This window comes from Mandrillus leucophaeus, unplaced genomic scaffold (genome assembly GCF_000951045.1).
Source record: "Mandrillus leucophaeus isolate KB7577 unplaced genomic scaffold, Mleu.le_1.0 Scaffold248, whole genome shotgun sequence".
Lineage (NCBI taxonomy): Eukaryota > Metazoa > Chordata > Mammalia > Primates > Cercopithecidae > Mandrillus > Mandrillus leucophaeus.
The window spans coordinates 155551-181567 of record NW_012102565.1 but is presented as its reverse complement, the minus strand read 5'-3'; the positions used below and the strand labels follow the sequence as shown (position 1 = coordinate 181567).

The window sequence follows — 26017 nt, the reverse complement described above, 5'->3', positions numbered from 1 at the left end:
CAGAGCTTGCAGTGAGCTGAGATCCGGCCACTGCACTCCAGCCTGGGCGACAGAGTGAGACTCCGTCTCAAAAAAAAAAAAAAAAAAAAAAAAAAAGAATAGGCCATGTGCGATATTGCAGATCCTAATCTAGGGCAAATTACTTAACGATCCCTAATGAAGAACACAGGCATTGCTGATTTTCCTTTGGTTTCCACTTCCATACTCCACACCCAAGGATAAGATCCTTTGTATGCAGACAGTGGCCACCAGTACATCCTTTGTATGTGGACAGGGGCCACCAGTTCACTCTCTGTATGTGGTAGTCTTTGCTGCTCTTCTGGAAGTTGGGTAGAGATGCAGATGCTTCTGTTTTCTCTCCTGGTCCTTCTCATTGCCCATGGCTACTTGAAGGACAAGGGAGTAGATTCTGTGCCACTATGGTGGACTTCTCACTTTGATGTCATTAGCTCTCAGCTCTGCTCAGCTGGCAAAGCCAGAGACCAGGGTTTAGAAGCTGGTATTTCTGCAGCAGCACATTCCAGTCTCAAATGTTTACAAAGCAAAAGATGAAAGAAAAGTTTGCTGATCAATAAACTATGCAGTATTGAATCCTCATACTTCTCTTTTTTCTCCATGAATAAATAAATAAATACATAAAGGCTTTCTGGGACTGAAATGATAAGCCTCTTTTTCTTGGAGGGAATCATGTCAGTTTGCCTTCATGTGTATTTAAAATATTATTGACCTTGTAAAGACAGGAGTCGCAGAGACCCACCAGCTGAAGGTTATCTAAGTGATAAATTACAGAGCGAAACTGGGGAAACAGCCAGATCTGCTCGCTGAGCTCAGGAAGGCTTGGCTGTGCACTGAGCTCAGGAGACATTTGTTGTCTCGCCCTGAGTGAAAGTGTCTAACTGTCAGGGCATCACCCAGAAATGAATAAGGCGTTGAAACAGAAAGAGGCTCACTTCTATTCCTGGCCCTCACAGGAAATTCATTAATGGTGCCTACTTCTGAGGTCACCCACTCACGGGTAAAACTAAGCCAGATTGAAAAGCTTCAGAAACCAGCTGCAGTCCAGCTAGCCCAAAGGCAGATGACTGACTGACCAACATTCTTCAGGCTTAATACGAATGTGATAGAGGAAATAACACAGGGGGAGATAGGGCTTGTTGCGTCCCTGAGCCACAGAAATGTCTGCAAAGGGTTGGTTGGTACTGGATGGCTCATAGACCAGAGCCCGGAGGACAGGAGGGTTGGATAGAAACACTCTTCTCCAACAAGGGGCCCAGGAATGGACAGCGATGAAGACAGTTTCAGGCAGGGCTGGAGGAAATTCTGAGGGTCTAAGTTTGAACTAGGATTTAGTGTGTGCTAGGATCCTTGAAGCCCGGCAGTGGTACTAAACAATCCACCCTGAGGGACGTCTGACAGCAACTGAGTGACTGATTTGAATCTCACTGCAAACATGATGCCAAGATGGCTTTTTTTTTTCTTTCTTTTTTTTTGAGATGGAGTCTCGCTCTGTTGCCTAGGCTGGAGTGCAGTGGTGCGATCTTGGCTCACTGCAACCTCTGCCTCCTGGGTTCAAGTGATTCTCATGCCTCAACCTCCCGAGTAGTTGGGATTATAGGCGTGTACCACCGTGCCTGGCTAATTTTTCTATTTTTGGTAGAGATGGGGTTTTGCTATGTTGGCCAGGCTGGTTTCGAACTCCTGACCTCAGGTGATCTGCCCACCTTGGCCTCCCAAAGTGCTGGGATTACAGGCTTTAGCCACTATGCCTGACCTTTTTTCTTTTCTCCTTTCTTTTTTTTCTTTTTCTTTTTTTGAGACAGAGTCTCTGTTCTTCAGGCTGGAGTGTAGTGGTGCAATCATAGCTCACTACAGGCTCAAACTCCTGGGCCCAAGCAATCTTCCTACCTCAGCCTCCTGAGTAGCAGGGACTACAGGCACACGCCACTGTGCCCAGCTAATTTTGAAAATGTTTTTGTAGAGATGGGTTCTTGATATGTTGCCCAGGCTGGTCTTGAACTACGGGCTTCGAGAGATCCTCCTGCCCTGGCCTCCCTGAGTGCTGGGATTACAGGTGTGAGCTACCATCCCCGGCCTGCTTTTTTTCCCTAAGGTCAGAAAATGACTACAGGACTGATTTTCCATTTAAAACCAAAATGACATGACTCTAATGTCCTGGCATTTGACCCCATTGGTCTTATTTAGTTTCTTGGGGGTGTGTATGTGCGTGTGGGCACATGTGGTAAGGGCGAGCGAGGGGAGAGAGAGCCCCTGGTGGCCTGCCTCTCCCCAGATACGCTGTGACAACTCTTCCATAATTGGGTAAAACCCAGTTTGTGGTAGGGACTACTTTTAGGATTTCTTTTTCTTTTGATATTGATAGCTTTCATCATAATTGTAAATGTGAAAACTTCAAACATTTGGCTCTCCAGACAAAACAAAATAGATATCCTCAGAAAATAGTTTTCAGCAACTGGTAAACAAGCTGCTCTTCAGCGCTGCAGTTTGGGAATGTACCCTTGTGGGTTTCCTTAAAGCTGTGATTGAAAATTGTATGTTTTAGACTGAATTTGGGTTAATAATCAGCTAACCCTCTCTCTGCAAACACTGGAGACTTGATGATAAAAAAAATGTAGCAAGTTCACAGGAAGGGCTCAAAGGACGAATTTACATTCATCTCTAGATTCCTTCTGTGTTCTGAAAACGGATCATTAACAAAGTTGTCAGAATTATCTGAAGGCAACAAAAGAGAGATATTTGAGTTGTTCAATATTTTTATAATTAAAAGCAGGCAATAAACATCACGTTCAAGAAAGACTTGTGTTAAATGATGGTAGATCCATGTGATAAAACATTACAGAAAAATGTTAATGGTGTGGAAATTGTCTACGAGGCACTAGGATATAGAACCATAGACAACATGATCTAATGTCTTTATGTTTATGTGTACCAGTGTCTCCAGATGGGGAATTATGCTTCTCCATCTGTGTCTGTATTCTGCATTCATTACTTATCGTTCATATAGCGATGTGCCGCATAGCGATGTTTCAGTCAACAATGGATGCATAGGCAATGGTGTTCCCATAAGCTTATAATAGAGCTGAAAAAGTCCTATCACCTGGTCATGTCATAGCTGTCATAACATCATGGTATAATCGCTTTAAAAAAAAATAAATTTAGGCCAGGCACGGTGGCTCATGCCTGTAATCCCAGCACTTTGGGAGGCCAAGGCAGGTGGATCACGAGGTCAGGAGTTCGAAACCAGCTTGGCCAACATGGTGAAACCCCCGTCTCTACTAAAGATACAAAAAATTAGCCGAGTGTAGTGGTGTGTGCCTGTAGCCTCAGCTACTCAGGAGGCTGAGGCAGGAGAATCGCTTGAACCCAGGAGGAGGAGGTTACAGTGAGCCGAGATCATGCCATTGCACTCCAGCCTGGGAGACAAGGTGAGATTCATTCTCAAAAAAAAAAGAAAAAAAACTGAACCAACCCAAATGCCCATCAGTGATGGACTGGATAAAGAAAATGTGGCACATATACACCATGGAATACTATGCAGCCATAATAAAGGATGAGTTCATGTCCTTTGCAGGGACATGGATAAAACTGGAAACCATCATTCTCAGCAAACTAACACAAGAAGAGAAAACTAAACACCGCATGTTCTCACTCATGAGTGGGAGTTGAACAATGAGAACACATGGACATAGGGAGGGGAACATCACACACAGGGGCCTGTAGTGGGGTTGGTGGGGGGAGGGAGAGCATTAGGAGAAATGCCTAATGTAAATGACGAGTTAATGGATGCAGCAAACCAACATGGCACATGTATACCTATGTAACAAACCTGAACATTGTGCACATGTACTCCACAACTTAATGTATAATAATAAAAAAAATTTAGTGTAGCCTAAGTGCACAGTATTTATATTCTACAGTAGTGTACAGTAATGTCCTAGGCCTCACTGTCACTCACTCACTGACTCTCCCAGAGCAACTTCCAGTCCTTCAAGCTCCATTCACTGTAAGTGTCCTATATGGGTATACTATTTTAAAAATCTTTTATACTGTATTTTTACCTCACCTTTTCTACGTTTAGATATGTTTAGAGGCACAAATACCATTGTGTTACAATGGCCTACAGGATTCTGTACAGTTAATGTGCTGTACAGGTTTGCAGCCTGGGGGCCATAGGCCACACCGTACAGCCTAGGTGTGTGGTAGGCTGTACCATTTAGGTTTGTGTAAGTGCACTCTAGGATGTCCACAATGACAAGATTGCCTAACAACAACATTCTCAGAATGTATCCCTGCTGTTCAGTGATGTATGACTGTAATTAAAAAGTTTATGTTCAAAGTTGTCTGAATTTTACAAACTTCCAGCCAAACCTGTGACCAAGTGCAGGTTACATTGAACCAAGAGGAAAATGACCGATTTTAAGAAGCAATGCAGTGATTACTCTCCCCAAAAGCAAGCTTCCTGAATGAAGGTTCCTCCATGTCACCAGAGCCAATGAAATGACTTTTGCCATCAAAGAAGCTCGTTGCAAAGAATGACTAAGAGTGACTTCTGCTTCTAAAGTGAGAAGCAGGTTTCTCTTCCCTGTTAGACTCTTGCCCTTTCCTGAGGAAGTCACTGTGAAGCTTTTTTTTGGGTGTGTACCTTCCAGAAATTTTCTATGACTAACGATTTTCTAACCTGACCAAGATAAGATGGCAAAAGAAATGAAAAGTATGTGCTCTGCTTATCCTTCCTTATTGATGTCAACTTATATTAGGAATTGCAGTGTAGACAAGGCAAATGTGTTACCCTTTTGTGATTTCTTTGCTAAGATGGGATCCAGTATTCATAGCACTCCACTTATCTGTGACCTATTCTGGTCATACATTCTGAGGAGCAGTAAGTCCTACTTTGCTGGTGCTTGAATATATTGCAGACAGATGTGCCTCCGCATTATAATGCAAGTCAAAGTGTCAAGTAACTATCTTTTTATGTATAAATCCTCTATTTGTAATAACTGCTTTCAGGAATCTGTCTGAAAATTTTCCAGGTGAGGTAAAGGACAATCCAAAAGATTTTTACCAATGTTTCTATTAATAATCTGCCATTGGGGTTTGGAGAAAAACATTTTACCATTTAGGATCCTTAATATAGAAACTCACTTTAATTTTGTCCTTACATGCAATTTATAAAAAATCAACTGCTGAATAACACTCAAGAGAATGGCTTATGTAGGTGAACAGAAAATACCCACACTTGTAAATTGTAGTCTAAGAAATACCTATAGCTTAATTCCCTGTTGCCTGTGATACAGGACACAGAAAAACAATGGATTGTGGAAATAACCCATTGATGATTCCTGAGTCTCATATTTCCATCTGTTGAACTGTCATATCTAATCAGATATCCTGCTATTTTCACACACATTATCAACCTGCCTAAAGACAAACCTGCCATCCTTCCTTCCTGCCTTTCCTGCTCCTCTTAGCTCTGTGCTGTTAATGGGACTCATAGTTACGTGGTTCTGAAGACGTGGAATCAAGCCCCACAGACTCTGAGAATCACAGAGCTGGAACACACATTAGTGGTCACCCATTTGCAGAGGAAGCTGGGGTCCCTAGCAGGGGAGGAATGAACAATGATTGACACCCAGCTCTTCTGTGGACATGCTGGAGCTGGAATGCCTGTCTGCAGACTGAAGTCCTAGTGACTTTTTCCTCCACACCCCCTGACTTCCTTGAGGCTTCTCCCCATGGGCTGCCCTTTGTTTTCTCTCTTTGTCACCTCAACTCGGCCTCATCCCCTTCCATCTGATTGTGGCAGTGGTCTCCAGCAGGCCTCCCTCGAATCCCTCTTTGCCACAGCCCTTCCTCTTCTTGGCTTTCATAGTTTTCTTTTAAAAATATAAGTTTGTGGCCGGGCGTGGTGGCTCACGTCTGTAATCCCAGCACTTTGGGAGGCTGAGGCAGGCAGATCACTTGAGGTCAACAGTTCGAGACCAGCCTGGCCAACATAGTGAAACCCCATCTCTACTGAAAATACAAAAATTAGCCAGGTATGGTGGTGCATGCCTGTAATCCCAACTACTTGGGAGGCTGAGGCAGGAGAATCACTTGAACCCAGGAGGCAGAGGTTGCAGTGAGCCGAGATTGTGCCACTGCACTCCAGCCTGGGTGACAGAGCGAGACTCTGTCTCAACAACAACAACAACAAAATGAGTTTGCATGGATGGCTGTTGGGAAACCTGAGCTGTGGTCCTGAACTCCCTGTGTGAAGTGAGCTCTTGGTATTTCAGTTTACTAGACTGTAAAACAATGGTTCTTCACTGGGGTAATACTACCATCTATGGGTGTGTGGAAGTGCTGGGGGGCTGTTCTGTTTTGTTTTGTCATAATGACTAGGGAAATGGGGGCACTCCTGACATTTAATGGATGGGGTCAGGAAAAAAACGTCCTGCCATGTAATGGGACGATTCCACACATCAGAGAATTGTCCTGCCCCAAATGCCAAGAGTCTTTCCTTATCTCTCAAAATGTGTTTTAGAGATTATTTCACCCTGAAACAGTGGCTGATTCAATTACTTTCCTCAAATTCATTCAGTGGCCCCTTAAAAAAGTTCCAACTCTTCCATGCAGCACTAAAGTTTTCTGAAAACCAAGGCACAGCAAGCGGGGACCTGCTGCTCAGCTCAGACTGAACTAGTCACTGTCTCTCTGTGAGCCTTTCTCAATCCGACCTCTGCACCTTTGCTTAGGCTGTGCTCTGTAGGGCTTCCCTTCCCCATCCTTTGTAGCTATTCTACCAGTTTTCAAGTTCGAGTCAGGTACCTTATTTTATTTTATTATTTGTTTTGTTTTGTTGAGACAGAGTCTTGCACTGTTGCCCAGGCTGGAGTGCAGTGGTATGAACACATTTTGCTTCAGCCTCTACCTCCCAGGCTCAAGCCATCCTCTCACTTCAGCCTCCCAAGTAGCTGGGACCACAGGCGCAAGCCACCACACCCGACTAATTTTTAAATTTTTTGTAGAGAAAGGGTCTCGCCATGCTGCCCAGGCTGGTCACAAACTCCTAGGCTCAAGCGATCCTCCCATCTCAGCTTCCCAAAGTGTTTGCATTACAGGCATGCCAGGTACCTTATTTTAAAAGATACTTTTCTTTGGTTTCTTTTGAACTTTTGCGGCACTTATCCTAACATCTCTCTTGCCACTCAACCATATTCTGATTTCTCTTGTTACTTAACTCTGTATGTATTTTTGGCCTGGCTTCAAAAATGGAATACAAACTTCTCCAAGGCAGGGATTGTCTCATACTTTGCATTCCACAGTGCTCATAGCAAGCCAAGCATGGAATCAATTTTCACTGAGCAAAATCACATCACAGCAAATGCAGTCAACATTTCCTACCACCCACTCCCCTCTATTTTGATACCAGAGTCCCTCTGTCTCCTTGTCCCTAGGCTGAGGGCTCTTGCAGTGGGAGGCACCACATATTTATTTTCTTAGAGGCCGAGTCTTTGTTTTCTCTGGTGCACTGCCTCTGGATCAGATACCCTCTGCCTCTTGGCTTCTCTCTCTGTTGCTTTTCTTAGTGTCCCCTTGTGTCAGTCAAAAGCTACCAGAAGAGAGAGGATGGGCACAGGGATGGATGAGGTTTGGAAATGTGACGAACAGTCAGGGTGGATGCATTAGGAAGCAGACAGATGGCTATTGCACAGCAACGCCCTTTCATCGTATGTGTTAGAGTCCTCCAGCTAGTTCTTTTTTTTTTTTTTTGAGATGGAGTCTCGCTCTGTTGCCTAGGCTGGAGTGCAGTGGCACTCTCTCAGCTCACTGCAAGCTCCACCTCCCGGGTTCACGCCATTCTCCTGCCTCAGCCTCCCGAATAGCTGGGACTACAGGCGCCCGCCATCACGCCCAGCTAATTTTTTGTATTTTTTTTAGTAGAGACGGGGTTTCACCGTGTTAGCCAGGATGATCTGGATCTCCTGACCTCGTGATCTGCCCACCTCGGCCTCCCAAAGTGCTGGGATTACAGGTGTGAGCCACCGCGCCCGGCCCCGGCTAGATCTTAACTGATACAGATGGCACTTTGCCATACATGTTATGGCAAATGATATTAATGATTTAAATGATATTAAATTCACTCTATTTGGGCTATTCAATCCCATCAAACACACGTTTTAAAACAGGTAATGCAAGTGGTGTCCATGGTTTCAGTCCTGTTATTTCAGTTAGAAAGGTTTTAAATATTTACATTTCAGATTATTTTCTTGTCATTGTAAGAGATCTGTATTTTAGGGAACTCATCTTGCACAACTGAAGTTTTTGTTTTATTGGCAGTGAATCTGTCTACAGTACTCAGCTACTTTATCACATGTAGTTACCCTATGTGGATACTGGAATTCTCTTAATGAGATTAAAGAGCTTGAACGTTTTAAGTAAATTTAAATGGTATATTCAAGTTCATGAAGAATTTTGAATTTATTCCCTATAATCTCAAGACAACCCACCTTGTAGTTTGTGGAGTGTTACAGGAATGCCACCAGGGAGAGAGACTATGCACGTTGAACTGGGAAGCTGGGGCATTGCTTTCTGTAGTCTGTGAACACATCTGCATCTAGCAAATCCTGACACCCATGTAATGCTCAGGGATGTGTAGTACTCCCTCTCTGCCTGGTCACATATACCTTATGTATATGAAGAAAGGAAGATTTAGCATGCTTTCAGCAGTCTCCTGAAACAATGATACTTAAGACGGCTCCATGAAAAAAAATTCATTTTATCACACTGGCATTAAGCCATGAATGCCACTGGTTGGAAACAGTTACGTTTCTCAGAGTATACAGAGGACTCCTTCTGAAACAGTGGTAAATAACTGGTGCCAATACATCAACAATAGGCTCTTCCCTTGAGCCTTATGTTTGCTATCTGGAGGAGGTGGCTGCAGGGTGAATTGTTATCTTCCCAGTTTCTCTGGAGACAAACTCCCTGGCTCTCCCTGGAATGACTCACTGTGGGATATAAGTATCTCTTTCTCTCTCTCCATATATATACACACACACACACACACACATATGCATACACACACGCACACATGCATACACCCACGCACACACACACAAACTCACTCACCTACATACACATATATTCCTTTCCTTCCTACACCATGTTTTTCATTTTTTAACCTTATTATAATCCAATTCTAAAAGCTGTTTTGTGGGAAGTAGTTTTCAGAAGCCACATCTCTTGAGATCCTGGTGGTTTCCACAAAAAGAAGGCACAGATACTTGGGAAATGTCAGTTAGGACCTAAAAAGAGATTTGCTCATGATATTGTCAGGAACTGATCAGGAGCAAACAAAGAGCTATGTTTTGAGTTTTGGCTCAAGAAAGAAGGACAGGAAGAGTATGGAATATAGATACTAATTCAGAAAAGCAATGAAGTGATGCTTAGCCCTTCACGGTAGCCACAAAGTGCTGCCAAGGAAAGAGCACATGGTAGAGTGGGAATAGAGTAGGAATAGAGCACCACTTCCTGTGGCCTGGTTAATTTCCCCTAGTTTCTAGTCCATGGATACATTATTGAAGTATTTTCTAGGATGTTATGGAGAGGTAGAAGTTTAAAGTTAGTCAGACATAACATAGCAGTTCCACGTATTCACACGTGACAGGCCTCAGGAGGCACAGCTCCAGCTATAAGTGTAGGGATCTCCCGACATTGCATTTTCAGTTTCCTTTCAACTAGACAGGTTTTTAGTAGTGGTGATTGTGTGGGACAAAAGCCAAGGCAGAAAAGGTAACTGAAGACAGTTACCTTTTACCGAGTAGCTGGGACTACAGGTGCCTGCCACCACGCTCGGCTAATTTTTTGTATTTTTTTTAGTAGAGACAGGGTGAAGGTCTGGGGTGTTAAGAGGGCATCCCAGTGATTATTCTTCTACAGAGCAGGGCGCATATGGCTTAGTCTCTTCCAGCGCAGGCAACCCTAGATCCTAACCACTAAAGAATTGTTCTGTCCCCATGGAAGAGGCAGAGACTGTGACCGGTGAACAGTAGGGTGGGGTGTAGGGAGGGTTACCTCTCCAGCGCTGTAACTTCGGAGTCTCTGGAGGTGCTGTCGGTGGGTTAGATGATTGGGAAGACGACCGTTCTGAAGAGGGATTCGGGGGTCAATGAAAGTGGTAGCTCGACTGTTGTGGTCCACGAAAAAAGACTGTAAACAGACCAGTGAAAAAAGCACCATGTGTGAGAAAAGGCCAAAATGGAGTCAGTAATATACAGGAGTGCTACAGGGCCCAAGCCTCAGGTTTATTTCTGCCCAGCCTCCCCTACACCCTACTTCCTTTTTTAATCTACTCAAAACTCATCTATCTAGTTCAGGCTAAAGGAGGCTGCAAGCAGGAGGTGAGCCACGGGTGAGTGAGCATTATTACTACCTGAGCTCCACCTCCTGTCAGATCAGCAGTGCCATTAGATTCTCATAGGAGCGCAAACCCCATTGTGAACTGCGCATGTGTGGGATCTAGGTTGCACACTCCTTATGAGAATCTAATGCCTGATGATCTGTCACTATCTCTCATTACCCCCAGATGGCAGCATCTAATCACAAAAAAACCAGCTCAGGGCTCCCACTGATTGTACATTACGGTGAGCTATAGGATTATTTCATTATATATTATTATGTAATAATAATACAAATAAAGTGATAATAAATGTAACATGCTTGAGTCTTCCTAAAACTATCCCCTACCCTGCCATCCATGGAAAAATTGTCTTCCACAAAACTGGTCCCTGGTGTCAAAAAGGTTGGAGACCACTGATCTAGATGGGGAACAGGACACTGTGCCTGTTTGCTCAGTAGTTGAATGAAGCAGTATCAGTCATAGATAAGCACGCTACATGGTTCATGGAGTTTCTAAGTAGTGACTATAATACTTTATTCAACATGGCAAATGACAGCAATAGAGTCTTCACTGGGTTAAGATAACACTAGTAATTAATTTGTAGAGTATTTTATTTACATTTAAGATAAATGTTTTTTTTAAATTACAGAATGTGTATATTTTCGCTGAGAAAAACTTTAAAAAGATTAAAAAGTAGAAAGAAGATAATAAAAATCACCCCAAATATCAGAGTCTAAAGATAATCACCAAAATATTTTGATTTTTTTCTCCTCGGTTTTTTCTTTTCCGTACATACAAATATATACATATTTTCTCCACATTTTTTCACTTACTATTTTGTAAGTATTTCCCTAAATTATTAAGTATTCTTTTAACAGAGAATTTTAATGACTACATGATATTAAGTTTGATGGAAGTATAACAATTAATTTTAGTACTCTTAATTGTCAGACATTTGAGTTTTTTACTATTTTAAAATAATGCTTCAATGAACACTTTTTTTTTTTTTTTTTTTGAGACAGAGTTTCACTCTTGTTGCCTGTCACCCAGGCTGGAGTGCAGTGGCACGATCTCAGCTCACTGCAACCTCTGCCTCCTGGGTTCAAGTGATTCTCCTGCCTCAGCCTCCCAAGTAGCTGGGATTACAGGCGCACACCACCATGCCCAGCTAATTTTGTATTTTTAGTAGAGACGAGGTTTCTCCATGTTGGTCAGGCTGGTCTCAAACTCCTGACCTCAGGTGATCTGCCTGTCTTGTCCTCCCCAAAGTGCTGGGGTTACAGGCATGAGCCACCGCGCCCGGCCAAACACTCTTGAATATAAATCCTTGTGCCAAGTCTGATTACTGTATATATTCCAATATACAGCAACATTGTTCTTTAAATTTAAAATTATCTCTCATAAAAAAGAAAATTATTACCTTTTTTTTTTTCAACAAACCCTTTGTACCATAAGACAACTTTTTAATTACTCTCTTTTCAATGAACAGTAACATTTGGTGAAGTCATACCAGCTTTAAACGACCTCAATCAACGCTAGTTTTAGATATTTTTAGGTTAACCTGACAAAAGTAGTTAAATAAATTTTATACAGATTTAGAAATTATTCTTGGAAGGTGTAAGCTTGTAATTTCAACTATTGGATGTCATTGTAAACAAGCAGTTTAAAGAGCTTTATAAAAACTCATACAGGAAGTGGTTTATTGAGACAAAAATATACCCCCCAGAAAAAAGGTAAATAACAACACTTCTAATATCATGCGAATCAATATTTGTGACTTGCAGTAAAATTCCCCAAGACAGCAACCCACACAAATTCAAAAAGGGCTGTATGTTCAATTGGAACTGAAGATGATATACCCTTGAAAAATTGGTAGAGGACTCAAAAAATGACACTAGTGATGTAAAAAATACAAGGAAATGGAAGGAGACTTAACTGGGAATGGGAAAAAACAAAATGCATCGACATGCATTTTAAACACACAAGTGTAAGCTAAACTAATAAATATTAAAAATAGAGTTTTCATTATTCAAATACATGCTGAGATGTTTATAAATTAAATTAAATAGGTTCCTTATATTTGTGTATCTGTGGCAATTCTTTGGTATGCATTTCTAAAAGTTGAATTAATTACTTGGTTAAAGTTAGAAAACTATTTATGATTATTGATCCATACTAATAAACTATCTTCACAACAGTTGTTCAGATTTATCATGTTACCATTAGTTCATGAATCTTCCTCTTTATAATTCCCTCACAAATACTAATTTTGAAAGAACTCTTAGAAACGTTACATGGTAAATAATGATGAATTACAATTTCCCAGGGAATTTACAAAAGAAAAGCATTTTCTTATAGGCTAATTAGTCAATTCCTTCCTTAGTGTATTGCCTGTGATGTCTGTTCCCTTTTTTGTTATTGTTGTTGGGATGTTAAAGTTTTCTTATTTATTATCCATGTACTAAGTTATATATCTGCTTTCAAATTTGCTTTTGATTTTTGTTTGCTTTATTTTCTAATACACTGAATTTTTAATATTCCTATGTATTCAAATCTCTCAATCATTTCTCTCCAGGGGTCAGTTAAGTGTTTAAGTATATTTTTCTAGCTTTAGGTGAGTTAATCGTTAACACTAAATCTTTCACCTTTCTGAAACTTATTTTGGTATAATATTAAGTTATAGTTTGATATTTTTTATCAGAGAGCTCATTTTTCCAAATCATTCATTTCCTATTATTTTATTATAAATACATTTCTTATAAATACTACTGTCTGTTTCAGGATATTTTATTTGTTCCAATGGTCTGAGGCTTTCCACTGGTACCGCACTATTCCAATTGTTAACGTCTGTAGGGCAAGTTTCCTCTTTCTTTTCCAAGATTTTCTGACATATTCTTGTCTGTTTGCTTTCATTTTTCCAGAGGAACTAATATGAATTTTATTAAGTTCCAAAAACAGTTCTATCAGGATTTTGTTTAGAATCACTTTGAGACTGCAAATGATTTTGGAGAGAATTCATTCCTTGTGAGAGTTTGTGTAACCATTTCCCATTTCTGAACATGTCTATTAAAGAATTTTCTTCTTAGTACAGTTTTGTAGTTGTTTTACTGAAAGACACATCTTTCCGGTTAAGAGGATTTATAGGTATTTAATATTGTCTGTTGCTATTCTGAGTGCAGCTTTTCCTATAATGTTTTATAACCCTTCATTGCTGGTACTCAGGAAAGTTATTATTTGTGTATTTACTTTTTGTCTGCTCATCACATTAAATGCTTCCATCAAATAAATGACCCTTTTAAGTATATCCTCTTTGATTTTTAATTGCAAATCATGTTAATTTTGTCTTCTTCTTTAGGAGGACTTTTTCATTTTTACCTCCTGTTTTGTAATATTGGTGAGTATTTCTAGAACAACGTTAAACAAGTGGTGGTTGAAATCTTTTCTTATTCTTGATTTTTAAGGGAAAACTACTAGGCCCAATTGTACAATAAGATGCCCATTGTTTTAAAGGAGGCTTTATTAGGTCACGAAAACATATTTACATTCTTAGTTGACCAAGGGTATTTGTTTTTAAAATATAAATGTGTATTCATCACACCTGTAATCCCAGCACTTTGGGAGGCCAAGGCAGGTGGATCTCTTGAGCTTGGAAGCTTGAGACTAGCCTGGGCAACATGGCAAAAACCTGTCTCTACCAAAAAAATACAAAAAATACACCAAAAAAAGCTAGGCGTAGTGGTGTGCATCTGTGGTCCCAGCTACTCGGGAGACTGAGGTGGGAAGATTGCTGGAGCACAGGAAGTTGAGGCTGCAGTGAGCTGTGATCATGCCACTGCACTTCAGCCTAGGTGACAGAGCGAGACCCAGTCTCACTAAATAAATAAATAAATAAGTAATTTTTATCAAGTAATTTTTAAAAACATTTCCTAAAGTAATCAACTGAAATTCTCTAATGCTACTAAGTCTTTGAGTATATCCTTTCTATATTTTATTAAGTATTGTTCACATGTATTTTCAACATTTCTCAATGGTTTCTAAGTATTTATTTTATTTTAAATCCAAGAGTCATCTAGAACATTGCTTTTACTTTCCAGCTGGCAAAGATTTTGTTTTTATGATTGTGCTTAAATTTACCTACAATTCAGTTTTATTGCTTTATGACCATAGGATGTGACCTGATTATATTCTGCTTTTTTGTTTTCTTTGGAGTGTAGAATATCACCACTTACAAAAATAATCATGAAAAGAAGTTGTCAACTCTATTTTGGGGGGCCCTTTTTCTTTCTTGTTACATATATTTGGCAAAATATATGTAAAACGATAATCATTTTTAGGTGTACAGTTCAGTGGCATAAGTATAATAAATTCTCACGATTGTGCAACCATAGGCACTCCCCTTCCCCAGCACTTTCTCACCTTCCCAAATTGAAACCCTGTATCCACGAAACAATAACTCCTCATTTTCTACTCTTTCAAGCCCCTGGTAACCTCTGATCTACTTTCTATCTCTATAAGTTTGACTATTTTAGGTTCCTCATATGAGTGGAATCATATAACTCTTGTCCTTTTGTGTCTTGCTTATTTTACTCAGCATAATGTCTTCAAGGTTCATTCATGTTGTAGCGTGTGTCTGTATTTCATTTCTTTGTAAGGACAAACATTTCATTGCAGATATACACCACATTTTGTTTGTTCATTCATGTAAACTTTATTTCTAATAAAAGAATCAATATGTTTCATTCACATAAAGTTATATTGTTTAAATCTCAAATTATTTTGTCTATTTAATCTGTCAAACTGATGGATATAAAACACATTTTCCTACTACAACTGTATTTCTTTCATCTCCTTTCATTTCTCCTTGATTTTTCTTTATTTAATAAAATATGTTATTATTTGGCTCATAAGGTACATGATTATTATATCTTTATCTTAAGTGTGTCATTGATTAATATTAAATATTTCTTTGACCCCCATTTAAGGATTATGGTTGAAACTCTCCTTTGTATTATATGAATACTGCACCACTGGTTTTTCTGTTATTGTCTTCATACTACATTAATATTTATTCTTTTATTTCTAAACTTTCTAAATCACCTCTTAGGTATGTCTTTTTGTAAACTGGATCTGTTTGTTACCAAAGCTGAAAGTGTTTTCCTTTTGGTACATAAGTTTATCATGTTTCCACCTGTTGCCATAACTGTTATGCTTGGCTTTACTTACTTTTTTACTTTACTTACTTACTTGTTATCTTAACTTTTATTGTTTCCATTTTCTTTGCAGTTTTTTGTGTTTTGTCATACAAACTCTATTTTGTTTGATTTTATCCTTTGAAGGAATTTGGAAGAGAAAAATTCTATTTTAAATGGTACAAAGAGTTGCCTTTTAAGCTTATCAAATTACTATAGTTAGCCTTTGTTTTTTAAATGATCCAGTTTTATTCCCCTTGAGCCCAACTAGTAACTCAGCATAACCTTCCTTCCCCTGCTCATCTTCCCTCTTCTCACTTCCTTACTTTTTTTTTTTATTCCAGTCTGGTGACATTGATCCAGACTGTTACTATACAACTATTCCATTTGTATTATACAGCTTTTCACACATTTTATTTAGACTTTTCCAATATGTTTTAAAGCATTTTAACAATTACTTTTATTTATATTTATGTATTTGATTGATTTAAATACTCACCACTAGTCCTTTATATACCATCATTTTTTCACTATTAATGTCGTGCTTTGATTTGTTAGTGATCCATCTGGAGAATGGCTTTTGGTGTTTCATCAGTGTCTTAGTGTGTTTGTGTTGCTATACAGGAATACCTGAGACCAGGAAATTTCTAAAGAAAGAAGGTTTATTTGGCTCATGATCCTGCTGATTGGAAGACTGGGCGTCCGGTGAAAGCCCCAGGCTGCTTCCTTCCACTCACGATGGAGGGTGAAGGGGAGCATCTGCAGAGATTCCATGGTAAGAGAGGAAGCCAGAGAGTGTACGGGTAGGGAATGGGTGCCAGGCTGTTTTTAACAACCAGCTCTAGAGGGAACTAATAAGCAAGAACTCATTTATTGCTGCAAGGGTGGCACCAGTCCTTCCTGAGGGATCTGTCCCTGTGACCCAAACACCTTCCACTAGGCCCCACCTCCAACACTGCCACAGTGGGGATTAAATTCCAGTGTGAGATTTAAGGGGTCAAACAAATCATATCCAAACTATCAAACTGTAACAATCAGGATGGGTAAAAGAGTAGGGTAAGCTCTGCTTTTGCACATGAGGTTGTTTTTCTGTTTTCACCCATGAATGACAATCATTGTCTGTATTTAGGACTACTGGGCTACAATCTTTTCTCATCAATATCTTGGAGTCATTGCTCTGTGGATTTCTCTAGTTTCATTTTTAGGATGGGAAATTTGAAGCTTGTCTGATTTTTATTCTTTTGTAGGTAACTTTTATATTATCATGGCTGCATATTGATAAGATTTTTAAAGAATTTCTATTTAAAGACATTCCAGAACATGTGTAGGTATCTAATGTATTTTAATTACCTTTACTGTAATTCAGTGAGCCCAATTAATCTGCTCACCTAAATAATTTATTTTAAATCAGCAACGTTTTAATTTTAATATTTAATATTTATTTAATATAATTAACATTCATATTTAATTATTCCTGCTGTACCTAGTATTCTGGTTTCTTCCCTCAGGTAACTCTAGAAGTCATTGGTGCAACAGAGATTTATTGAGTGCCAACTATATACTAGGCATTATTCTTGGCTCTTGATGTTTTATCAGTGAGCAAAACAAAGATTTCTATTCTCAAAAAGCTTAAAATCCTGCCACAAGAAACAGACGATAAGCAATAAACCTAATAAATGTGTAAGTGACATGGGGGAGCACATGGTCTAGGGGTCAGGGAAGGTTGTGGCATTAACTTGAATGGTTAGGATAAGCATAGAGAAGATAAGTTTTTTCTTTTTTCAGTTTTTGCTTTTTTTTTTTTTAACCGTCTCCTCCACTGATGGAAATCTGGTCCCTTCCTTCTGCTTCAGGGGCTGTTTCCATGTTCATACGCCATATCGGTGATGACATTTCACACAGCATCAGTGCTGCTCTGTTTTATCCTTAAGCTATTATTATTACCTTTTGCTTTTCCCTGCAATCTTAAAACAGCTATTTTCAGACTACCTATGTCTGTTTCCTCCCAGCTTGTTTTCTGTTTGTGGCTTTTTCCTCTTGGTTAATAACAGAAGTCATGTGCTCCTGTGCCATTTCATGGATGATGAATAGATGTCTTTTAAACAGTTCTATTTTCCAAAGAAAATTATACTTTCTGAGAAAGAATATGCTTTCTGAAAAAAGAGACATGCTTTTTGTCAGACCAAGATTCTGTTTGCTTCTTGCACTAGTGTCTCTTCCTAGGCCCCTTCTCATTTTATTTATTCATTCCTTAGCAGAAGCTGCCTTGGCCTCATGTCTGCTACAAGATAGGACCCATGGGGCCCACCGTCCTACCTCTCTGATGGTGACTGCCTCCCTCAGCTCAGACTTGGAATGAGGCATAAGGCACACATGCAATCTCTATTAAATTGGGCAGAAGGCTCTGTCCTCCTTTCTCAGAATCTGAAGATGGCAGATGAGTCAGATGCCAGTGTGTTCTTTGCTCCAGTCCTCCTGAAGCAGCAGAGCTCTGAGCTCCTTGCCTCTGTCCCCTTTGTAGAGATGACCATGCATTCAAAGACACCAAACAGCTCTGCCCAGCCCTTCTACTTCCTATCAAGGTGGATAATAAAAGCAAATGTTGCCATGTTTGAATCTGTAGATAAAGCAAGAAGCAGATTGTCCAGGGTGAGGGGCAAGGACCTGCTCTGGACAGCTATGAAGGTGGCTTTTGCCTAGTGAGCTATGGCCACCCCATTGTTCAGGGAGTTGTGTTCCTAACTCTCAGCCTGCTGTGCAGCATATCCTTTCCAAGGGTGAAACCTGTGAGACACAGTCCTAATATGTTTTTCTCAATCTATTCCCCTTATCAATGGGCTTTGGCAATGAGATATTCTTTTATTTCCCCCACTTAACGATCTTGATCTTGGATTATTTTGGGGGACATTAAGAGAAAGAATGGCAGATACTACTAATCTGTCAGGATATTATCAATCATTCCTTCATGAACTTATTATTTATCTGGTTGTAAAATCATGAAGGCAATGTAGGCATTATTGTTTCTATTTTAAGGCTCAGAAAGGTGGAGTGACTTGCACAGGGTCATGTATTTAGACGGAGATGGACTGGTCCATGTATTTTTCCCACTATCCTCCTTTGTTCCTTTCTGACCACCCTATGGACTGTGGTAATACATTGCAAGTCTAAGGCAACTTTCCCCAGCAATTCACTACATGGTATGCCTCTTAGACATTCTGTCACTATGAGTGTGTGTATGTGTTTGTGTGTGTTCAATTAATAAGAAATAGGTGAGACCATTTGTGTGTGTGTGTGTGCATGTGTGTGTAGGCACACAGCTAGTTGGTGTCATAACTGAAAGTCTTCTCATTTCAAATTCAGAATTTTTCTCTCTCATGTATGATATCTTCTTGCTAAAGAGAATTAGGGGGAAGAGCTCTTGCCAGAAATTCCCTCATATGCATTCCCAAATGGAACAAAACTCTCAGAGTGCATCTCAGCCTCTGTGCTTCCCTGCTGGTGTGACAACCAGGGGATGTCACATTATCTGCATGTGTACCATGGAGAACCAGGGCTTATTGCATTGGGAAGCCTCCTTGTCATTCCACTGGGCTCCCTGACATCCTTATCCTGGTACAAAAACTGCAGTCATGGAAATCCAAGACTCAGCAAGCTGTTCACATTGGTGTGTGCTGTTTGCATGATGAACATGGTGGTGTCGTCTTGGCGTCCTGGTTAAGCAATAAATGTAAATGTGGCTACCCGAAACCCAGCTCTGATAAGCCACTCCTTTACTTTCTGTTCTGGCTCAGGCTTCATTTTCCCACCCTAATGCATATCACCAAGTCCCCACATACAAATCATTGTCCCTCTCCCAACAGAGGCCACGTCCAGTCAACGAGAAGATCCCAGGGAGCAGATGCTGGCTACAGTGGCTTTTCTACTACACAAGGCATGCTCTTTCCCCTCCCCTAATTCATCCCTGGTTACAGAGGAGCTGGTCCTAGAGATTCATTTTATGAATGGACTTGTAATGAGTCCCCCATTCTTTCCCCACACACTCCAGAGAGTCCAGGTTCTGAGGCATGCTAAGGGGTTTGTAGGAGAGAGACGCAAGGCTTCGAGGGGACATTGATGCCAAATCAGCTCCCTTTGAGGAACACGGCTTTGCAGGCTCACATTCACAGAGGAAAGGACACGTCACAGACATGACTGCAGGCAAAGCTTCTGGTTCCTTGGACCAGAAAGAGGGAGGGATTCTCTCTGGTAAAGTTCATAGAAGGTTACACAGGTTCAGTTCTAGTAAATTACTTGGCCTGTCCTTTGAATACATTGAGATGGCTGATGAAGATTAGGAAGAAACGTTCTTGTTTTCAGACTCAGCTAGTCTTCTAAAGCATGGCCAGAAAGGCCCGGTTTGGGTTAAGGTCACACAGAAGCAAACTGGAAGCCAGGGAAGATCACACGGGCCCAGCACACCCCACTCTGCTTGTTAGGCTGTTTTACAGAAAACTTAAGGTGTATTAGGGAAATCACAACAAATCCTCTAACAGTGTCACTGCATTTAACCAACGAGTTTATCCCCTGAGAGTTAGCTGTCTAAGGAGGCAAACAACCAAAAGTTCACTGGACAGAATTCGGTTCCATGTTCCAAACCTAAATTTAAAATCATGCAGACAGTGGTTCTTAATTAGGTGTGACTTTGCCCCCTCAGGGAACACATAGCAATGTCACAACAGTTGGCATCTAGTGGCTTGAGGGATAGGAATGCTGCTAATGTCCCGTAAGGCACAGGGCATTCCCCTGGCCTGGCCCCCTTCTCCCCACAGTAGCCCTGAGGTTGAGAAGCCCAGATGTGGATGGTCATCACCCTCTTTCCTGTTGGCAGCTGACAGCGCATGTCCCAGACATAACTCCTCCCTATACCCTCCTCCTCACATCCTCGCTAATCTTCACCTTGGGGAAGGAGCCTGTTTGATGAAAACCCAGCATGTGGGTCACACTCACCTTTCCCTGCTGGTCCGTTTTGATCTCCCAGCCCCGGGGCAGTTCCAGCCGAGTGTCTGCGAACATGTTGATGAAATTCACCAAGTCCCGGTTGTGCTGGTAGCGTTCAAAATTGCGAGCATCCCGTCGGACTTTCAGAATCATGTGCTTTAAGCAGGTGCTACTGGTGAACACTCGGTAGGCACTCTGAGACGGGTCAGGGCAATGGGGTAAGGAGTGGGGAATGAGGAAAAACACAGAGCAAGCACACCGTGAGCACCCTAACACTGCTAAGTGTGATTGTGACACAGCGGTTTATTATGAGTGTGAGGTAGAGGCCTCAGAAAATGAGCTCTTGCTCAAGAAGTAAATGCCCAGGAATTCGAGACCAGCCTGCGCAACACAGCAAGATCCCATCTCTACAAAAAATTTTAAAAATTAGCGGGGCATGGTGGCACGTGCTTGTGGTCCCAGCTACTTGGGAGGCTGAGGTGGGAGGATCACCTAAGTCCGAGAATAGAGGCTGCAGTGAGCCATGATTGTGCTGTTGCACTCCAGCCTGGACAACAGAGCAAGGCTTTGTCTCAAAAAAAAAAAAAAAAAAAAAGTAAACGTGCATTGAATCATGCCCCCTTGGCCCACATGGACAATCTGTGACACCCGTTCCAGCTGAGTGCTGCGCAGTACAGGACACGGCCCACCACCCTTCTATGCGACTCCACACGGTTTTCTCGCTGTCTCAGTCACGTCTGGCTCTCCTTGGTCTCCCTCTACCTGCCTGAACCTCACTCCTCTCTCTCCTCCATAGTCCCTTCTCTGACTATTGAGGTCTGCCTTTGGTCCTCCTACCTGTCTAAAACAGGGAGCATTAATTTAGGGCCTCTGGGGATTGAAGGCTGGACGTGAGAGGTCTGTCATTTCTTTGAATCCTATGTAAAAACGTGTGTGTGTGTGTGTGTGTGTGTGTGTGTGTGTGTGTAGGGGGTTGGGGGATGGGAACAGATGAAGAAAGAAATGACAATGTGACGGCACACAGGGCTGGTGTGTGTGTGTGTGGCGGCAGGGGTGTGCGTGAAAGGACAGACCACATGTAGACAGGGGGTTGATTGGGCCAGTGGCTCCTACTGGCCCAGGGCCACCTGCACCCAGAGCTGGGGCATGGCCATGTGCCACGCGCTTTCTCCCTGTGGCCCCCACAACGCCTCTGGGGAGCTGCTTGGGATCGAGCCACTGGGCATCCCACAGGCTTCTCAGAAATAACCTGCTAAAAACTGATATTCCCCTCTGCAGCCATGCCCTCCATCACCCAGTCAAACTCCAGCTCCAGCTTAGTGCGGTCACTGCCTCACCCAGGTGCCCAAAGCAGAAACTACGCTGTCTTTCTTGAGTTATCATCTTGCGCCCACTCATGATCACGGTGGACCTAAGTGCTGCTGAGTCCATGAGAAATGTCCTTGAATGGAGCCATTCTTTGCCACGCTCCCACCCCTTCCTTAGGTCACAGCCAGATCATCTCTCACTCAGCGGTTGAATCAGCCCGTGTCTTAACCCCCTCAGCTCAGTCTCTCTCCCTGACACTCTGCCAGAGAAAATGCATCATCAACCCCCCTGGTCAGGCAGCCTGAGTGCTACTGTTGACTCCTGTGACCTGCTGCAGTAGATCCAGGCTCCTTTGCATGGAATTACCAGGTGTTCTGCTGCCCAGTCTCCAGCCCCTCCTCCTCTCTCCCTCCTGCCAGTCACTCACACTCACCACCTTGGACTTGTCCCCCAGGCCCCCTCATGGGTGCATCCTTTCTACAGATGTCCCTCTGCCTGGACTTCTTCTTGTCCACTTTCGACCTTCAGGACTCAGTTCAGCCGCCTCCCCAAGAATGCTCCCTAGCGCCCCCAGAGCACTCTGTCCTCCCTCAGTTTGGCCTGGTCCTGTCACACTGGGCTGATCTTTTTCACATCATTGCTCCACAAAATGGGATCTCCTACTGTTTAGGTGTCACGTTAATCTGTCTTTGTGACTCCAGCACCTAGATCTGAGCCTGAACCGCAAAAAATGTTTGTTGAATGGAAAAATTAATGAATATAGTGATATCATGCCATTGCTTTCTTGATAATACCAAAAAAAGCAATGAAAAAACTACATACGTAAAATCATATCAAATTTAACTTCAGTGTGATATTTTAAAAAACCATGTCAAAAAGAAACCCCGTTATTTACCTAGAAGAACTCTGCTTTAAAATTTTATCAGTGAAAACGATTTTATAAAATGATTAGGTTGAAGGGAATCTGGCCGATTCATAATCTTGCTCCTTTAAAATTTTAATAATAATAAAAACAAGTTTGCTTCCAAAGCACTTTCACTGACATTAACACATTTGAGCCTAACAAAAACCCAAAGAGGCAACAGCATTTCCAAATCCAGCTTTTGTCCTTTTTGGAAGACTCACAGATAGTCAAAAGAGTGGACTGAGCTGTCTTCTTTGTTTTTTCTTGCTTACGTTAAAATTCTACCCTTTCAGATCTATCAGATGACTTTACAAAGCTGTGTTTTGGGTCTTGCCAAGCCAGGCCCCTCCCTCCGCATTTTAGGGCACTCACATAATTGGCATGCAGCACAGTGAAGAATTCGGGGTTGGTGATGAACTTGACCGCTGGGGACTGCAGCAGCAAGGTGATTTTTTGTGAGTTAACTGGAGAAAGTGACCCTTCTCTCCTTAGATCTGGAAAAAATGAAGTTGAGAAAAAGGCATTTCAACCTCTGTACTTCGCTCCTGATGGCAGCAGCACACAAGCCTTCACCCACACAGCAGACTGTTGGATTTAGGCCAAGTGTCATTACTTTACGTATGTCAGTTAAGAATCATCATTTCCTAGCAGTGTTTCTGCATAACTTCAGTAAGGCTCCTCCACAACATCTCTTCCCTTTTATCACAATGATTTTCTTTTTCCTTACCCTTCCTTCCTTCCTCGCTTCCTTCCTTCCCTCCCTCTTTCTTTCTTTCTCTCCTTCCTTCCTTCCCTTCCTTCCTTTTCTTTCTCTTTCTCTCTCTCTCTCTGTCTCTCTCCCTTACTTTCCCTTTCCTTTTCCCTACCCTTTCCTCTTCCCCTTCCCCTTCTTCTTCCCCTTCCCCTTCTCCTTCTCCTTCCTTCCTTCCTTCCTCTCTCTCTTTTTGCTTTTCTTGAGATGGGGTCTCGCTCTGTCACCCAGGCTGGAGTGCAGCTGCGCGATCACAGCTCACTGCAGCCTTGAACTCCTGGGCCCAAGCCATCCTCCCAGATACATAGCCTGCGGAATAGCTGGGACTACAGGCATGCACCACCATGCCTGGCTATTTTTTCTTATTTCCTTTACAAATTGCTAACCATAGCTGTGATAGACTGTTTGCGGAAAGGACCACAATTCCTCTCCTTGTATCCACACCCAGTTGCATTGGGACTTTGCTGCTCTTCCCCTTGGTGAATTGGGGCTGGCCTTGTGCCTTGTTTCAACCAACAGAACTTGTCAGAAGTGACAACGGATCAGTTCTGCATCAGGGTTTCAAGAGACCTGTGTGTCTCCACTCTCTGATAACCCTGCCATGGCCATGAGAATGAGCTTGGGTGAGGCTGCTGCAAGATGAGAGGCCACAGGGCCATGGGAGCAGGGACAAGCCACCCTAGTGGCAGCTGTCTCAGGTCAGCCCTTGGCCGACTCCACAGCTGATCCAAGATGGACAGGTGAGCTCAGCAGCATTCTGAGGAGCCACCCAGCTGAGCTCAGCTCAAATTGCCAACCTGTAGAACTGTGGGGTAGATGCATGGCTGTGAGTTTCAGCCACTAATTGTGGGATTTTTTTTAATACAGTAAATGCCAACTCATTTAATATCAAACTCAGAAATAAACTTTCTGCTGCCTTTTCCTCGTGTTTCTAGTTACTTGGCTATTGTACCTTGTCTCTCTCAGAAGTTTGAACAAAGAAATAAATAACAGGTCAGGTGTGGTGTCTTATGCCTGTAATCCTAGCACTTTGGGAGGCTGAGGCGGGAGGATCGCTTGAGGCCAGTAATTTGAGACCAGCCTGGGCAACATAGCAAGACTCTGTCTCTACAAAAAATGAAAAAATTAGCCAGGTGTGGTGGTGCATGCCTGAGATCCCAGCTACTCAGGAGGCTGAGTTGGGAGGACTGCTCGAGCCCAGGAGTTTGAGGCTCCAGTGAGCTATGATCGCACCATGCATTCCAGCCTGGGTGACAAAGAGAGCTCTCTCTTCAGTAATAATAATAATAATAATAATAATAATAGTAACAGAAAAACCTAAACTAGTCAGTTTAGTTAGCATATCTGGTAAAATAAATTGAAAGGGGGAAATTAAAATTGGTGGTGGAACTGTGGATGTGCCTTTTTAAAAATCACATGAAAATGTCCAATATTCTGCATTGCCCTAGACGGCTGAGACCTGGCAGGATTGGAATCCCAGTGCTGCCTGCCCAGACTGTTCTCTAACCCTTCTTTTGGCAAATAAATCTGCCATCATTTACCCAATTTAAAAAGAAAGTGGATTATTAGGATGTCACTGTGATAATCTTATCTCACTACAGGTTAAAAAAAAAAGGTGGAAGCTAGTCTCATGCCTTTCGATTATCCTTGTCTGAGTTCCACTCGGGCCAATTCAAAGAAATGAAGACCAGGAAAACCAGGCCCCAGGTGAATGCCTACTGTAGTGGGTAAAAATTCCTTCCTGCGGCATGCTGGAAAACCTCTTCATTCCTAGGTTCTTCTCTTGGGGGAACTGAATTTTATTCTATGTGCAAATGAGTGATTATTCCTAGTGTTATCACACAGCTCCTTTGAAATAGACTGTGAATTTTTATTGCATGTTTTATTTATAAGTGAAAAAATCCTTAGGACACCAACAAATACAATAAATTTACTTAACAATAAATTATAAATAAATAAATAAAACATTTAGTTAACACTACATGATTGAGCCACTGACAAAGTTGCCTTGCTCCACAAGCACTCTAGCAAATTCAGCTCCATCCCCGGAATTCATCTGCTTTCCTGTCTCCAGATCCCCACGCCAGGGTGGTGGTGTTTCCTTCACTGTGATCACTTCTCCTAAGTTTCCTGGTGGGAAGCTCATTCTGGTCTGCTTTCCGTTGGGGGCACCAGGCATGCCTCTATCCTCTACCCTGGCCTTCCACTCTCTTCACCCTGGGGCACATTGCTCCCCATGAGGCAGGGTGACAGGCTTGTAGCCCTCTGTCACACAGCCCCTGGAAGCCATCACAGGTTGTGGGGACCCCTCCTCCAATACCTAAGCTGGACTGGGAAGATTCGGCTTCTGAGTCACTCCCTCCACCTCCGCCTCCTCCTGCTGGGGCTTGCTCGCAGCTTTGGCTACCAGAATCTTCTTCCGACCTCTCTGTTGCAATGGTTCGCTGAATGTTTTGATACCTTTGCATTAGAAAATGGAAAGACAGGAG

General features: G+C 42.1%; 1 protein-coding gene across 1 annotated transcript in view; it reads right to left on the bottom strand.

Annotated features, from left to right (window-relative positions):
* HECW1 (HECT, C2 and WW domain containing E3 ubiquitin protein ligase 1) overlaps positions 1–26017 on the bottom strand; it is a gene marked incomplete at its 5' end in the record, with an annotated part of 255628 nt that overhangs the window by 75074 nt on the left and 154537 nt on the right. The window contains 4 exons of the mRNA XM_011983285.1: positions 10075–10209; positions 20575–20760; positions 23150–23271; positions 25849–25988. Coding sequence (XP_011838675.1) covers positions 10075–10209; positions 20575–20760; positions 23150–23271; positions 25849–25988 — 583 coding nt within the window. The remainder of the gene's footprint in view (positions 1–10074; positions 10210–20574; positions 20761–23149; positions 23272–25848; positions 25989–26017) is intronic.